The sequence below is a fragment of the Ylistrum balloti genome, unplaced genomic scaffold (assembly GCF_031769215.1).
Source record: "Ylistrum balloti isolate Yb309-2 unplaced genomic scaffold, AGI_CSIRO_Ybal_v1 Utg369986, whole genome shotgun sequence".
Lineage (NCBI taxonomy): Eukaryota > Metazoa > Mollusca > Bivalvia > Pectinida > Pectinidae > Ylistrum > Ylistrum balloti.
In genome coordinates, this window is record NW_026782071.1 from 522,799 (window position 1) to 541,411 (window position 18,613).

At 35.4% G+C, this 18,613-nt stretch overlaps 1 protein-coding gene across 1 annotated transcript in view; it reads left to right on the plus strand.

Annotated features, from left to right (window-relative positions):
* Nucleotides 1–18,284, plus strand: part of LOC132547856 (uncharacterized) — a 40,376-nt gene extending 22,092 nt beyond the window's left edge. Inside the window, exon 2 of the mRNA XM_060211660.1 lies at nucleotides 16,535–18,284. Within this exon, the coding sequence (XP_060067643.1) occupies nucleotides 16,535–18,280 (1,746 nt within the window). The 3' untranslated portion in view covers nucleotides 18,281–18,284. The remainder of the gene's footprint in view (nucleotides 1–16,534) is intronic.
* The last annotated feature ends 329 nt before the right edge of the window (nucleotides 18,285–18,613 follow it).

The window sequence follows — 18,613 nt, forward strand, 5'->3', positions numbered from 1 at the left end:
CAACTCTCGCGAGATCAGGTCATGAACTTTCCGACGTGGTTCGGCAACAATCGTAATTTCGATGGCGGCGTGTTTAAAATGGAGTTGTGTTTACAAATAGCGAGTTTCAACTGCTCATATATCAATACTTTATGCACAAAGTCATGGTTCGATTCCTACCCTCGCTTAATTAATTCAAATCATGTTTAAAATCTAACACTCAGTCTAGTCCTCCAACCTACTTTAAGATTGGAAATCGTAAACTTAATATTTTGCATACTAAGCTCCGACACAAGTGTAGTTCCCTTAACTATGACCTATTTAGAGTTAATCTAGTTGATAATGCATCCTGTAATTGTGGTCATCCTTGTGAGATTGTCTATCACTTTTTTATTGAATGTCCCCTGTTCTCAATTGAAAGGCGTATTTTGGTACATAATCTAAATATTTTGAATGTTCCGTTTGATATTGAACTTCTTTTATATGGTAATTGTAATTTTTCTGTGGACCTTAATTCAACCATTTTTAGACATGTGCAAAATTTTATTAAAACCAGCAACAGATTTTGAGTTAATATATATCAACATTTGTATCATCAGTATTGTTTTGTATTGTCATATGTAATGTATCTTTGGAGAAGGCGTTGATAAGTTGTAATAACTTGTGCCTAATCCACTGTCTGTATTTGACAATAAATATGTTTAAACCTAAAAAGACCATTCACAAAGTAAAACTTTGTAAAAGAACAGAAACATGTCCAGATAATTTCATTTCCCTTCAGTCAATAAATATCCTAAAATGGTCTGTCCGAAATCAAGCTTGTTTATGAATACACATATTAACATGCGGCTTATTAGCACATGAGAGAGGATTATAAAACTTATGCTAGCAAAATTTTGAGTGAAGAAAAATACTGATGTTCATTGAAATATTGTACACGTGAGTCTGTGAATATTTACGCACTTTTGAGCAGACATGAAAATAAAAAAAATGCTTTATAATCTAGAAGGACACCGCAGGATCTCCTCGTAAAGTTGATAGGCCGTCCGCACAATCGGAGCCAAGATTTGCACTTCTCATGCTTCGTCTGAGATTTGGGAAACGTTATGAACACAACACCTCCCTCCAATCGCTCTGGGTAGCGAAATCGGTGTTGCAAGTTCGATCCAAAACTATTCTGGAACATTTTAAATAAAGTTGATAATAAGAAAAAAAGACAAAAAATTGATTTGTCGATCGATGAGCTATACGCATATTTTAAAAAGTTAAATAGTGATAACGACAAAGATGAGGAATTTATTATTCCAGACATGAGGGGAAGTTTATACGACGATATACTAAATAGTAGAATTACCTCTGGAGAAGTAACTACAGCTGTAAAAAAATTAAGTAATAACAAGGCAAGTGGCATTGATAACATAATTAACGAATATATAAAGAGTTCTATTGATATCATGTTACCTACTTATGTAAACCTTTTTAACATCATATTAGACACTGGAATAATACCAGAAAGCTGGAACACTGGAATAATTATCCCAATATATAAAAATAAAGGATACAAGAATGACTTAAATAATTACAGGGCGATAACGCTAGTATCTTGTCTTGGAAAAGTCTTCACATCAGTACTAAATACTAGGTTATACGAATTATCTGACCAGATCGGCCTCATTAGTAATGCCCAGGCAGGTTTTAGAAAAGGGCATTCAACAACTGATAACATATTTATCTTACATCTACTTATATCATTATACTTATCGTCTGGAAAAAAAATTGTATTGTGCATTTATTGACTTTAAGAAAGCATTCGACTCAGTATGGCGTGTAGGATTGTGGAGGAAATTGCTTAAAAATAACATTACTGGTAAAATACTTAAAGTGTTACATAATTTATATTCAAACACGAAATCTTGTGTTAGAAATGGTAGTGATATGTCACAGATGTTTGCTTCTAATGTCGGATTGAAACAAGGAGAAAATTGTTCACCATTTTTGTTTGCCCTGTATCTTAATGATTTGGAGGATTTTTTATCAGAAAAAAATGTCGACTATTTGTTGAAACTAAATGAATTATGTTGGGATAATATTGGTGTTTTTATAAAATTGTTTGTTATTTTATATGCTGATGATACGGTGTTAATATCTGAAACACCAGAGGGTCTGCAAGCTATGTTAAATCATTTCCAACAGTACTGCCAAAATTGGAAATTAGGAGTGAACACCGAGAAAACTAAAATTGTCATTTTTTCTAAAAGAAAGAATAAATCTAGAAATAGTTTTTAACTTTACAATAACGAACTTGATATACAAAGCTCGTTCCCCTACCTAGGAGTTATTTTTAATTACAATGGTAGTTTTGCCGCGGCAAAAAACACTTGTCTGAGCAAGCTCGAAAAGCCCTGTTTGTAGTATACCGAAAAATAAGAAATATTGATTTACCGCTTGATTTGAAATTGAAATTATTTGATGCATTGGTATCCCCGATTTTATTATATTCAAGTGAAATATGGGGATATGAGAACTGTTATCTAATTGAAAAGATACATTTACAATTTTGTAAGAGAATTTTGGGGTTGAAGAAAAGTACAACCAATTTTATGGTCTACGGAGAAATCGGAAGATACCCTATTACTATAGATATTAAATTAAGAATGGTTAAATATTGGTACTCACTAATCCTGAATGAGAATAAATTATCAAGTTGCATGTATAAATTGATGTTTTCACTCAACGAAACAGGCCAAATAGAATTCAAATGGATAAACTGCATCAAAAATATTTTAAACAGTGTTGGATTAGGTCATGTATGGATGTTTCAGAAAACTTGTTTACCACATATCAATTTTTTAAAATCTGAAGTTGCTCAGAGACTGAAGGACCAGTTTTTTTTTCCAATCTTGGTTTGACGAAATGAAAAAATCGTCCAGAGGACAAGTATATAGTATTTTCAAAAATGAATTTGGTATTGAAGACTATTTATTACGGTTGAATAAAAAAGATGCAGAATTTATCTGTAAATTCAGAACAGCAAATGTTAAATTACCGGTAGAATTAGGTAGATGGAGAGGGATACAACATCTTGATCGAGTATGTCCCATGTGTAATAATGGTATAGGAGATGAGTTTCATTTTTTATTTTTGTGTAATAATGATGAAGTAAAACAGCTGAGACTGAAGTATATCCCGGGATACTACTGTAAATATCCTAACCGATACAAAATGAAAGGGATGTTCACAGTCTTTAATAAAAAGTTATTGATGAATGTAAGCATGTTTATCCAACGATTGTCATACATTTTATAATGCGACTGCGTTAATTGTTAGCATTGATTGTCCTAGATATTAAAATGTTTGAGCTGCTTACAATGTATGTTTTCGTAAAATCAACAAATATATAACATGTTTATAACTATGGCTGCCTGTCATGAACTAAAAATGTTTCAATATGTATGACCTCTTGTCACACATTGTTGTTGTCTGAGAGAAATAAAAATCTTGAAATCTTGAAGTTCCCCAGCAGCAACGTTTCACCATTGTCGGAGAATGTCGGAGTAGCGAAACGTAAACAAAGAGGCGAATACTACCCGCGATCTGATTGGCTAAACCGCGCTGTCAATCAAAAGCTGTCGATCGGCCAATTACCTCCAGTAAAATGATATTGTCCGGCAATATTTAAACAAAAGTTGTCCTGTACTCTGATGTGTAATTAACTGCCCGCCAGTCTGTCTTTTTGCTTCTCATCTTGTCCCATGTAAATTAATTTTCATATAAAATCTTAATATTTAGTATGTGTTATGATAGAAATATATTGTACATTATATTCTTATGTATGTAACTCTTATACTAAAACGATAAAATACCATAGCGATAAGCTTGACAATTGATCGGAGTCGGGGAAATGCTGATTCAGCCTGCAGCGTGTATATAAATAGACTTGTCTGAGCGAGCCTTTACATACACTATTTGCAATGCGACGCTGTGATGAACTTCCTCATTGCATACACGTTTGTCGCATGATTTAAAAGTAAGTTCTTTCAATTTCAGAATAGGGTTTATTTGGTGATTTTAAGACGGTGTTGACAAAAATTCTTTCAATTTCGGAATAAGGGTTGTTTGGTGATTTTATCACGGTGTGTTTTTTAATACAGGTACAAAGGCGGAGAAATCCAACGCAATCTTGATCGTTAATAGATTAAACACACGAGAAATGACTTCATCTGTAAGTATGGTTTTCATTTAGTTTCATCATTCAAGTGTTTTTTTATGATATTTCGCAACTACTTCAACACAAAACTTCAATCAGTCCTCTCTTATATATACGATGTATCACGGGACCTTCATAAGTTTCTGTTTATTGTCAAAATTTTAATCCTCTCTTATATACACGATGTATCACGGAACGCTCTTAAGTTTCTGTTTATTGTCAAAATTTTAATCCTCTCTTATATACACGATGTATCACGGAACGCTCTTAAGATTCTGTTTAATGTCATTATAAGTTTTATCCGCTTGATATTGAGTACAGTATCTCTCTCAAGAACAATGGATTTCGCCCACACACCAAATTAAATAAAAGTGGGTGACATTTGTAGAATCTTGAATGACTACCGATGAAATAGAATTAAAAAGTTCTGAAGGTCTATATGGCTAGTGCTACGACCCGGTGTTGTAACAATAGGAGTATGGCAGGGTTTTTCATCTGAAAAAGTATTAAAACCACAGCGTACATTACCAAATGAAAAACTGTTTCAGTAACAAGGATTAATTTGACAATATGATAGTAAACATGCATAAAAATATTACATTATATATTAAAAAAAACAGATCCAGTCAAACTTCTATGAATCGAACTTCGATTATTCGAATTTCTCGATGTGTCGAAGTATTTTTTCTAGTCCCGAATTGCATTCCTATGTATTACTACTAACTTACCCCCTGATGAATAAAAGTTTTATAAATCGAACGTTTTAATGTATCGAAATTTTTTCACGGACCGAAAGCTATATGACAATACAGCCATTGACACCTCATGATTCCAACAAAACATTACAATACAACACTATACAATACAATACTATTTATTCTATTTGAGTGTCACATATCGATATTAAATTTCTTTAAAAACATCTGAAGTTAGAGACACACAGATACCGATATCCAGTCAAAATTGGCTTACGAGTCACTACAAAATTGTAAAATTATACCTCAAATTTATAAAAAAAAACCTTATAAACAAATTAAAAATAATTATTGCTTGTGTTACATATTAAAAATTCAGATATATATATAAAGTTTATGTGAAGTTAAAGCATATACGCATACGGACTTGTCATTATCAAGAAGAATTGAAGAGAGAAATTTTATTTCGCTCAGTCACACTGAAGTTTGAATCGACAAGTATGCTCCAAAAACAAATATTTACCTGTACTGTACAGTATTTCCGCCTTGTGGTAAAATTCCACATATTACAACAAAGGATGCTAACTGACAATGGGATTACGATAGCCCGCTTTTAAAAAAGTTTCTGTTTCCCAAATGCTTCGGAGATGCCCCTATGATAACGAAATCGAGCATGCCAGTGTATAATAGGTTTGCAACACAGGCACTCGAGGCCAGGACATTATTTTTTAAACATTGATTTTTGTTTTAGCACTCATAACTGACGTTATTTAAACGAAATATCAGCAGAATTCAAGTTTATGTGCCGGTTGACAAATCCGAGGTCCACGGTCATTAAAAATACACAAGGCAAGCAACTCCAGATTTTAAAAAATCGACCCCTCGCTTGGAAACTGGCTCAAAAAAGTAGTTATGATAAGTTCCTTGTAAAACAATATGTATCCGTAGGTAGTATGTATATTTACCTTTTACTTGGTGCATAACATTACAGGCAACGAGAAATTCACAATACGTACATGAGATTAACATCTCAATAACCGGAGATTTTATCGTCCATGTAATTATCTTTGACGGAAGTAACATGCCATTTCAAGGGCGGTCACTCCGACTTTTTGGGAGAGGAGTTCTGGATAGCACTATACCAGTGAACAGGTAAGAAAGGTTCCGATGTCATTACGCGCGTAACTTCAAAATAGATATTTTTATTTCTACAAATACATTTGCGGGGATGGAAAAATAATGGCAGGGCAAAGAAAGTCCACATTTGCCAACTCGGATACAATATCATGGTAAGGGATTATACAGAATGCATCAACTTTCAATCAAGCTGGCGGTAATGAGAATTTTTTTTCAAAAAAAAAATAGAAAAAAAAAATCATGCAGATAATGAAAAAAGGGCGCAATTTATGAAAAATATCGTGGGGGAAATATATTAACTTAGAAATTGGAAATTAAATGATTTTTTCCATAGTGATTTTTGTCAAGTTATTGAGAATATTTGAAAAGAAATACATATTACTTATTAACCAAGAGGCCCAAAGGGCTTGTATTGCTACAGGTACTGTATGTTTTGGCAAACATCCATACAATGGACTTCCTGACCAAATATCATGACCCAAGGCCTTTTTGGTTATCAGAAGATGTTAATTAAGGGTTTATCCATGACCTTGAATATAATGTCAAAGTAATATCTTTTCTCAAACTTTGTTGCCCTTCACCCAAGAAACATTTTAACAAACATCATGATCCCTGGACTTTTGGTTAATCGGAATAAGTCGTTTAAAAAATCAACACATTGGACCAAAGTGACCTTGAATAAAAGTCAATGTATTTTTTTTTTTTTTTGCTGCAAACGGTGTAGGGCTTTATCTAAGGAACGATATTTTTCATAAATTGCGCCTCTTTTCAAATATTCTCAATAACTTGACAAAAATCACTATGGAAAAAATCATTTAATTTCCAATTTCTAAGTTAATATATTTCCCCCACGATATTTTTCATAAATTGCGCCCTTTTTTCATTATCTGCATGATTTTTTTTCTATTTTTTTTTTTTTTTTTTGAAAATATTGTATCCGAGTTGGCAAATGTGGACTTTCTTTGCCCAGCCATTATTTTTCCATCCCCGCAAATGTATTTGTAGAAATAAAAATATCTATTTTGAAGTTACGCGCGTAATGACATCGGAACCTTTCTTACCTGTTCACTGGTATAGTGCTATCCAGAACTCCTCTCCCAAAAAGTCGGAGTGACCGCCCTTGAAATGGCATGTTACTTCCGTCAAAGATAATTACATGGACGATAAAATCTCCGGTTATTGAGATGTTAATCTCATGTACGTATTGTGAATTTCTCGTTGCCTGTAATGTTATGCACCAAGTAAAAGGTAAATATACACACTACCTACGGATACATATTGTTTTACAAGGAACTTATCATAACTACTTTTTTGAGCCAGTTTCCAAGCGAGGGGTCGATTTTTTAAAATCTGGAGTTGCTTGCCTTGTGTATTTTTAATGACCGTGGACCTCGGATTTGTCAACCGGCACATAAACTTGAATTCTGCTGATATTTCGTTTAAATAACGTCAGTCATGAGTGCTAAAACAAAAATCAATGTTTAAAAAATAATATCCTGGCCTCGAGTGCCTGTGGTTTGCAATCTGTCATTTCAACATTGACCGCCCGAAGTTAAATTCATTTGTATATTATATAGAGTGCGCCTAAGTGAAAACTGTGCTTTAGTCGAAAAATCCACTTACAGTGTTGTAAAAAAGATATTAATCTGATGAAAAGTACTCATTTCATAGTTAACCAGGGGTCCTAGGCAGCTCCCAGACTCCTCGCCTGGGCTTACATATTTCTGCTGGGCTAGCTACGCCCCTGTTTACGGTTGAGGCGACTTTTAAATGGATTTGTTATGTAAAACAAATACTTTATGATACTAGTTTAAATTATACTTGATCAGATGAATAAAATCTGCTTAAAACATTTAGTACAACAGTGACTTCAAGCCGTTTTTTTTTTTTTTACAAAAATAGTAATGATGATATTGAAAATAGTAGCCTTGGTCATGTGTACTCTATTTTTAAAGTTAATTTTAGAATCGAAACTTTATCATAAAAACAGAAATATTGTATGTAAATTTTGCTCATCCAATCATCATTTACCAGTAGAAAGAGGTAGGTAAGTGGACAGAAATTCCGCGAGAAGGTAGGATTTGCAACTAAGATACTGAGGAAGTAGGTGACGAATTTCTGTTTCAATGTAATAATCCAAGTGTTTGTCAATTACGACGTAAATTTATTCCGGAATACTACTGTAAATAACCAAATTTACACAAAATGAAGGGTATGTTTACTTTATGTAATATTTAATGACTCCTCAATATTAGCTTCTTTATTGGAAAAATAACTAAATCACTGCACGGCCATCTGTGTAATGTAGCTTCTTCTCTGTCTTGTTACTACCAAGGTATAATTATTATCAATTACTGATGAGACAATCTATATTGTAGTTTTTTTTTAAATGATATATATATAACGTAACTGCAATGTTAATACCAAGGTATATTTAATATAAATTACTGATGAGACAATCTCTATTGTAGTTTCTTAAATGATATATTTTCAATGTAACTGCATTGTTACAATCAATGTATATCTACAACTAGTACAGATGCATTGATTCGAGCAACCTGTTTTGTCTAGACGACCCCTTGTAGGTATTGTATATATATATAATCTTGAAAAATTTGAGGACTACGTGCAGAAATACACGTATCCACTAGTCAAACCATGTATTGGTTTGCTGTGTATATGCCCGCGACCTCTAGATATCAAGATTTTTTATGAATACCTTGACAATTTGGAATTTTTACATTTTACATATTTATATAAGGGTTGAGGAGTTTTTCCTTGGGCATGAACGTAAATGTGAGAGGTCCGAAATACGATTTTATAGATGACGAACATACGATATCTTTTCAGAATTTTTTTGGACAAGGCATATTTGTAAAGGGCCAGTTTATACAGTTTTGGTGACAAGCTCGGTACAGTATTGTAATGCAGTAGACCAAATATTGTTAGAATCTCGTGGCTGCGATCTTGATTAAAAGTGTGAAGTTTTAGACAGAAAAGTGGAATCTGACTGTAAATACAGCGAAAACAAAAATTGTTGTATTCCGTAATGGGGGAAATTAAAAGAGAATGAACAATGGTATTATAAGGAGAACAGATTAGACGTATTGAATAAATTCTGTTATTTAGGAGTGCTGCTTAATTTTAATGGTAAATTCAGACAAGCACAAAAGCTTATTGCTGACCAAGGGAGAAAAGCATTATTTGCAATCTTGAATATCTGCAAAAGTAATTTTTTCAATATAGAAACGCAATTAGCGATGTTTGACACATTTGCAACTAGTGTACTTAGTTATGGGGCGGAAGTGTGGGGGTTTCATACGGCGCCCGAAATTGAAAAAAATACATGTGAAGTTCTGTAAACGTATTTTAGGTTTACATAATAAGACTAGTAATGTTATGGTGTATTATGAATTGGGCAGATACCCTATGACTGTAGTCCGTAAGTTCCGTATTTTCAATTACTTGATAAAATTAAGAAATTCTGAAAACTGCATTCTTAAATCATGCTATGCTGAGATGCTCGGCTACAATGACAATTGGTTACAGAGTGTTAAACAGGAATTATATAGAATAGGTCTTGGATACGTGTGGGAAAACCCAGTTGTAATTAATCACAGATTTCGTATAATAAAGGAACGGATTTGTGATATTTACAAACAAGAATGTTTTAGAAAGATCGCATCATCCTCAAAGGGTGAACTGTACCAATACATTTGTAATTTTGGACATCAATCTTATTTAACTAAAGCCATTAATTTTAATTATGTAAAGCAAATATGTAAAATTAGACTATCTGCTCATACGCTTAGTATAGAATGTGGCCGATATAACAATATAGATCGAAGAAACAGATTATGTAATTTATGCGATATGCATGACCTGGAAGACGTATTTCATTTTATTCTGAAGTGTCCACGCTATGCCGAAATTAGATGTAAATTTATAAGAAAACTATTATATAAGACATCCCAGTATGTTTAAATTAATAGAGTTGCTAAACAGTAATAAAATAATTAAAGATTTAGACATTGATTTATGAAAAATAGTTGTTCATCGATAGAAATCCAAGCTATCAATCGTTTTTTACTGACGTATACAGATGTTTGTTTCATCTGAAACACCAGACGACTTACAGAAAATATTCCATTTATTAGATAAGTGAAGTAGAAAATGGAGTTTTACTGTAAATGTAAGTAAGACAAAAATAGTCATCTTTAGGAACGGTGGTTTAATACGTTCGAAGTAGAATTGGTTTTACGATAATGAGGAAATTAAAAAAGTCGATGGATTTATTTAGAATTGGTTTTACGATAATGAGGAAATTAAAAGAGTCGCTGGATTTATTTACCTTGGACTTTCAATTTTGATGGAAAATAACAAAAACTCAAAACAAACTTGCAGAGCTGGGACGAAAAACATAATACACAGTGAATAATATTTGTAGAAAGAATGTGTTTACTATTGAATCTCGTCTTGCTGTGTTTCACACTTATGTAAATGGTATTCAATGTAGGGGTTTGAAATCTGGGGTTATCACAAAGTTCCAGAAATTGATAAAAACTGCATATCGCATTTTTTAAGTCACCAAAAGGACTAGAAAAAACAACACTGTTTTTTAATAGATTGTGTTAGACAGATTTTCCCTTCAAATATTGGCTTAAATTTTTTAATAAATGTGTGCTCAAATCGTGTTATGATAATATGGTAGAAAACAATGACCATTGGATCCTTAATTGAAAACGTGACCTTTCAACTGGCGGCCTTGGATGCATGTTTGAAGATACCAATGAAAGTTCTGCTAAATTGATAGTATTGACAATTTTAACAGCAATTTCTTATCGTAGTTAATTCTTCACCTAAGGATTTTTATACCAACATCTAGTTGAAAGACTTCAACTCCAGTCATACCGACATAGGCCAGAATTTTCAGAAAGTTAATTCTAAGTTTATCTGTACACGATTTAGCAATGGAACGATTTGAAGACGAATATCATTTCATTATTAAATGTAAATGTTATGCAGATATGCATAGCAAATCTATTCAGCCATATTATTTTTATATGCATAGTTTGTTTAAATTCATTTAGTTACTCAAAGTCGAAAATCTAAAACAACTTCATAATTTAGAACAGTATATAACATCAGCAAATAAACGTAGGAAAGATTTATTGTCACAATTTAATGAGTATTTTCGTAGTTTCCTCCAAAAATATTATACCAGCATTATGAATGATGACATAGTGTGTATGATTGTAAGTGTGTGAATGTCTTTTTAACTGTTATTTATCCAAAAACTCGTATAACTTACGGACATCAAATCCATTAATATACCAATAGAAACCTCTCCGAATGCGTCTCCTGATGTTTTTAATGCAATTGAAAATAAGTTGCATGAACTGCATTTAAATGTTAGTAACATAAGGTTAATTAATGATTTTAATGCCAAACGGGGTAACACCAAGATTATACTAGACCAGATAGTGATCTTATAAATATAATTGATAATGATTATAATGATATGTTGTTTTGTACGAAAACAAATCTGTCCGTGGTAAATGATGTGGTAATAGAAAACATACATGCCGCCTAAAGCGTCTAATGATAAGGCATGGTTTACTGCTGAATGTTGTAGAAAAAGATTCTACGAAGGAAAACATGTATATAAAAATCATACATCGGAAAATAACCGAGAGCTTATGAATAAAAGTTCTAGAGACTAAAATAAATCTTACAAAAGAGTTATAATAACTACAGGGTTAATATTGAAAGCCAAATAAGAAATACGTCGGAATCTAATCCTAAACAATTGTGGGATATTTTAAATAAGCTAGATAAATCGACAAACAATAATTGTGATGTCAATATTCCTTTAAATTAATTCTATAAATATTTAATGAAAAACTTAGTAGTTCCGATGATGAAGACGATAAATTTGATATTCCTGATATGAATGAAAATATATTTGCTTTTATTCTTAATAGTGAAGTAACTGAAGATAAAGTTAGACAAGCTGGTGCTAATCTTCGGAATTTAAACGAATATATAAAAAGTACACATTCTGTGTTACTACCTACATATGTAAAACTTTTCTATGTTATATTGAAGTCTAGTTGTATACCAGAAGCATGAACAACTGGAATAGGAAAAACCCATATATAAAAAGAAAAGTGACTTTAAAAGCCCTGATAATTATTGTGCTGTCCCGCATCCGAGTCGGGTGTTAAAAAAAAATATAATATAATATATTAGTAGCTGTATGGATGTGTTATGTGTGTAAAAGTGACTATCACACCATTATATGAATATACTATTTGTGTTATACTGATTCTAATATTATAAAAGAAGTATTACACATGTTCATTGGTAAAGGTTCATATTGTGCATGATGCTACGGTATTGATGTACGAATGTATACATGTGAAAAGGTATGAATGTGCTGTATACTTCTTGTTGTGTTTAAAATTGCCTATATTATCGTTGTGTGTAAAATGTTTATCATATCAGTGTACCGTACATGGCTCGAGTAATATTTTCTATAATGTTACTGTATGATTAACAGTATGGTGTGGGTAATACTATATAATATTTATTATGCTATTGAATGGAATACGTGTAAAAGTGTCTACCATATCGTTGTATAAATGTATTGAATGTTGACCTCTTGATGCACAAGATAGTGTGCCTGAGTAACGAGTAATCTTTGTACAGGAAATCACTTTGTCAAGATAAAAAAATCAATATTTATGTGTCGTGATAGAAATTCTCTAAACACATGACGAGGTTTAGTCCTGTTTGTCCCAAAACCGATAATTTAGGTAAAATTGTTAGAAGAAACAGGATTTGTTTTATAAAAGAAATCACAAAAAATCCTTATAAAATTCAAATAACTGATCAGAAATCCAGGTAAATACAGGTAATACAGATAAATGTGTCAAAACATTACACTCTAAAAGTTAAATTAGATAGTCTTAGATTTGAAATTCTCAATCCCAATTATCTCCTACCTACATTGCAAACACGTCTGGATTTGTCAAGCGTATTATACATGAATATAGTTATTTAAGAAACAGCACTACAGCTATAAAACTAAATTTAATTATATTAAATTTTCAAATTTTCAATCATACTTTCAATAATAAGAAACTGTAGTTGTTGCTCCTCCATCTTCAGCTTCTCCAGGAGTCTGGTGTAGACGACTGCTGACTTCCGTGGTAGAAGAGCGAATAAAGTGGGTGCATCTGGTTGTAGGTCATGGAATGAATCGTGTACAGTTTAGGGCATATGTAGAACGTCCCGTCACAGTATAGTATGTCAGCTGCTGCTAAGGCTCTGAGGTTAATGGTGGCGGCGAAGGGTAGGATTGACCAGAACGTGTTGTCGTGGTTGTGTTGTTCAGGAAGCTGTGAGATGGACCAGTCTGTGTTGTTGTGGTTGTGTTTGTCAGGAAGCTGTTAGATGGACCAGTCTGTTGTCGTGGTTGTGTTGTTCCGGAAGCTGTGGGATGAACCAGTCTGTGTTGTCGTGGTTGTGTTTGTCAAGAAGCTGTGAGATGATCCAGTCTGTGTTGTCGTGGTTGTATTTGTCAGGAAGCTATGAGATGAACCAGTCTGTGTTGTTGTGGTTGTGTTTGTCAAGAAGCTGTGAGATGGACCAGTCTGTGTTGTCGTGGTTGTGTTTGTCAGGAAGCTGTGGGATGAACCAGTCTGTGTTGTCGTTGTTGTGTTGTTCAGGAAACTGTGAGATGAACCTGTCTGTGCTGTCGTGGTTGTGTTTGTCAGGAAGCTATGAGATGAACCAGTCTGTGTTGTTGTGGTTGTTTTTGTCAGGAAGCTGTGAGATGGACCAATCTGTGGTGTCGTGGTTGTGTTTGTCAGGACGCTGTTAGAGGGACCAGTCTGTTGTCGTGGTTGTGTTGCGTAAGAAGCTGTGAGATTGACCAGTCTGTGTTGTCGTTGTTGTGTTGTTCAGGAAGCTGTGAGATGGACCAGTCTGTGTTGTCGTGGTTGTGTTTGTCAGGAAGCTGTGAGATGAACCAGTCTGTGTTGTCGTGGTTGTGATTGACAGGAAGCTGTGATATGAACCAGTCTGTGTTGTCGTGGTTGTGTTTGTCAGGATGCTGTGGGATGAACCAGTCTGTGTTGTCGTGGTTGTGTTTGTCAGGAAGCTATGAGATGGACCAGTCTGTTGTTATGGTTGTGTTTGTCAGGAAGCTGTGAGATGGACCAGTCTGTGTTGTCGTGGTTGTTTTTGTCAGGAAGCTGTGGGATGAACCAGTCTGTGTTGTCGTTGTTGTGTTTGTCAGGAAGCTGTGAGAGGGACCAGTCTGTGTTGTTGTGGTTGTGTTTGTCAGGAAGCTGTGAGATGGACCAGTCTGTGTTGTCGTGGTTGTGTTTGTCAGGAAGCTGTTAGATGAACCAGTCTGTGTTGTCGTGGTTGTGTTTGTCAGGAAGCTGTGAGATGGACCAGTCTGTGTTGTGGTTGTGTTTGTCAAGAAGCTGTGAGATGTACCAGTCTGTGTTGTTGTGGTTGTGTTTGTCAAGAAGCTGTGAGATGGACCAGTCTGTGTTGTCGTGGTTGCGTTGTTCAGGAAACTGTGAGATGGACCAGTCTGTGTTGTCGTGGTTGCGTTGTTCAGGAAACTGTGAGATGGACCAGTCTGTGTTGTCGTGGTTGTGTTTATCAGGAAGCTGTTACAGGGACCAGTCTGTTGTCGTGGTTGTGTTTGTCAGGAAGCTGTTAGATGAACCAGTCTGTGTTGTCGTGGTTGTGTTTGTCAGGAAGCTGTGAGATGGACCAGTCTGTTGTCGTGGTTGTGTTTGTCAGGAAGCTGTTAGATGAACCAGTCTGTGTTGTCGTGGTTGTGTTTGTCAGGAAGCTGTGAGATAGACCAGTCTGTGTTGTCGTGGTTGTGTTTGTCAAGAAGCTGTGAGAAGGACCAGTCTGTGTTGTCGTGGTTGCGTTGTTCAGGAAGCTGTGAGATGGACCAGTCTGTGTTGTCGTGGTTGTGTTTGTCAGGAAGCTGTTAGATGAACCAGTCTGTGTTGTCGTGGTTGTGTTTGTCAGGAAGCTGTGAGATGGACCAGTCTGTGTTGTGGTTGTGTTTGTCAAGAAGCTGTGAGATGAACCAGTCTGTGTCGTGGTTGTGTTTGTCAGGAAGCTATGAGATGAACCAGTCTGTGTTGTTATGGTTGTGTTTGTCAGGAAGCTGTGAGATGAACCAGTCTGTGTTGTTATGGTTGTGTTTGTCAGGAAGCTGTGAGATGGACCAGTCTGTGTTGTCGTGGTTGTGTTTATCAGGAAGCTATGAGATGAACCAGTCTGTGTTGTTATTGTTGTGTTTGTCAGGAAGCTGTGAGATGGACCAGTCTGTGTTGTCGTGGTTGTGTTTGTCAGGAAGCTGTTAGATGAACCAGTCTGTGTTGTCGTGGTTGTGTTTGTCAGGAAGCTGTGAGATGGACCAGTCTGTGTTGTGGTTGTGTTTGTCAAGAAGCTGTGAGATGAACCAGTCTGTGTCGTGGTTGTGTTTGTCAGGAAGCTATGAGATGAACCAGTCTGTGTTGTTATGGTTGTGTTTGTCAGGAAGCTGTGAGATGAACCAGTCTGTGTTGTTATGGTTGTGTTTGTCAGGAAGCTGTGAGATGGACCAGTCTGTGTTGTCGTGGTTGTGTTTGTCAGGAAGCTGTGAGATGGACCAGTCTGTGTTGTGGTTGTGTTTGTCAAGTCGCTGTGAGATGGACCAGTCTGTGTTGTCGTGGTTGTGTTTGTCAAGAAGCTGTGAGATGGACCAGTCTGTGTTGTCGTGGTTGTGTTTGTCAGGAAGCTGTGAGATGGACCAGTCTGTGTTGTCGTGGTTGTGTTTATCAGGAAGCTATGAGATGAACCAGTCTGTGTTGTTATGGTTGTGTTTGTCAGGAAGCTGTGAGATGGACCAGTCTGTGTTGTGGTTGTGTTTGTCAAGAAGCTGTGAGATGGACCAGTCTGTGTTGTTGTGGTTGTGTTTGTCAAGAAACTGTGAGATGGACCAGTCTGTGTCGTGGTTGTGTTTGTCAGGAAGCTATGAGATGAACCAGTCTGTGTTGTTATGGTTGTGTTTGTCAGGAAGCTGTTAGATGAACCAGTCTGTGTTGTCGTGGTTGTGTTTGTCAGGAAACTGTGAGATGGACCAGTCTGTGTTGTTGTGGTTGTGTTTGTCAAGAAGCTGTGAGAAGGACCAGTCTGTGTTGTCGTGGTTGCGTTGTTCAGGAAGCTGTGAGATGGACCAGTCTGTGTTGTCGTGGTTGTGTTTGTCAGGAAGCTGTTAGAGGGACCAGTCTGTGTTGTCGTGGTTGTGTGCTCAAGAAGCTGTGAGATGAACCAGTCTGTGTTGACGTGTTTGGGATTCTCAAGAAGCTGTGAGATGGACCAGTTTTGTTGTTGTGGCTGTTTTGCTAAAGAAGCTGTGAAACGGACCAGTCACAGTAAACACTTTTTTCATTATAACGACTAATCTTCCTTTTTTATTATATTTTTGCAGACAAGCCTTTACATCCTAATATGTTTAGGCATTGGGAGTATGATTACGCTTCATTTCTTCTTTCAATACCGAAACCCCTATGAGCTAAGATTAACTCCGACTCCGCAGCTCGCTGAAAGCTTGGAAAAGCAGGAGACAATCGATATTTCGTCAATTAAAGCGAATGTCACGAATATCTCAAATATTCGACGGCAAATATTTGACTTGGCTGTGTATTTAAAAAAGGCAAGGTTACACGCGAGGGGTTCCAAAACACAACGAGCACTGAAGTATGCAAGTGAAAATATGGATGCAATACTGAGAGGATTCGGTACTTCGTTCGAAGCTGTCACACGACGAAAATTATACAAATCAAGCAGTATGTGTCCTGAGTATTATGTTGATAAAGTATATGGTCATCTGATCAAAAATTGTTCCTACTCTAAACGTTTGGAGGAGATTGTCACGATCATTCGTCTAAACTATGATTCGCCTGCAGATAAGGAGTTCACCAGGGATGGGTATGGATCAAAAATTCCGGTCATAATTGGTGACTATAGTGGCAATGTAAAAGAGAAAAGTAATATTGTGGTAAAGAAAATGGCATCTACTATTACAGAGGGTGAGGCATTAAATATGTTGATGGAAAACGTGAAAACGACATACACTTTAGTTTTAAGAAACGTAACGGAACTGGATTGGAATGCAAGAATTGAGCGACTTGTGCGAGAAATTGAGATATTGAATGTCAATGCAATAGGCGGATCTATCAGAAACTCAGATAACGTTTGGAGTTTAGGATGCCATCAGAGGGTGTACCGAAACTACACTGTTGTGTTCGAGGAAGGGTACGATGAATCCATGCATGACTGTGCATTTTGTGATCACATGGACGGACCGTTCCTCATCAAAACAAAAACACTAAAAAAGATAAAATTCGATAGTAAATTATCTCCTATGGGATTATACGAAGACTTTTTTATGAGACTCAATACTGAGTCAGCTGTTTGTGCCGATTCGTTATTTGATATGGATTTTCCGCGCCGAAGTAAAGTAACAAAAGAATGGGAAAGTTTTGGAAGAAAGAGAAATCTGTATAGATTGAAGTTTTCTTTTGGACTGACTATAAACTTTGGATGTGACTACGGGTATCCTTGTCAAAGAAAGAAAGGATTTGTTAGATCACCATGCTGTATACAAGAGCTTGCTGATTTAAGTTATGGTTTTATGGATATGTGTGAAAAAGAAGGAGGATCGTGTCAATTGAACGCGGGAACAATATTAGGAGCAGTGAAAATGTATGATGTAATCCCTTGGGAAGCTGACGCGGATCTCAACTTTCGTTGTCAAGATTTCAATAAATTAAAAGAAGGTGGATTAAAACTCGGGTCTAAAGGTATAAGAGTTGGAGTAGAAAGAATAAGCGTTTGCTCGCCATCTGCACATCCAGCACAGCTAGGCGCAAGGAGCAAACACTGGCACGCAGACATCTGGTCACGTGACTGGATCGAACCTTATGAAGTAAGAGCGGAACATCGCAATTTGACCAGGATTCCCTTCAATGGACGTCTTCTGAATGGGATGAGAAATCCCGGTCTATTTGCACGTAATATGTATCCGGAAATTTTCTTACATCAACAGCACGCAAGTGAAGGAGGGGTTAAGAAAGTTTATAAATTTTCAAAGTGTCCGATGAAAGACAATCATGATTGCATCGATAATTACTACGAAGATGGTAATATCCAGTTTCATGACCCGGTGGCGTAGCGTTCTTTCAGATATGTAAATATATACGTTGTTATTTATGAGGGGCGTTCTTACATGGTTTTTTGATGCTAATGTGATCTAAATTTTCATCTCGGTATATGAAATTAAAAAAACAGATCGGATAATTAATTTCAATACCACTAAATTTGATAAATATTAAAATGACGTATCTTTGTACAATATGTAGAAAAAACATATGTGTATTTTTGTGCGTATTATCGTTTCATGATTAAAATGGTGCAATGTTTTGGTTTTGTTTGTGGAAATGCACGGTGATTGATAATAGAATTAGACGACATTTTATATATGTGTAAAGTCGAGGAAAGATAGCTC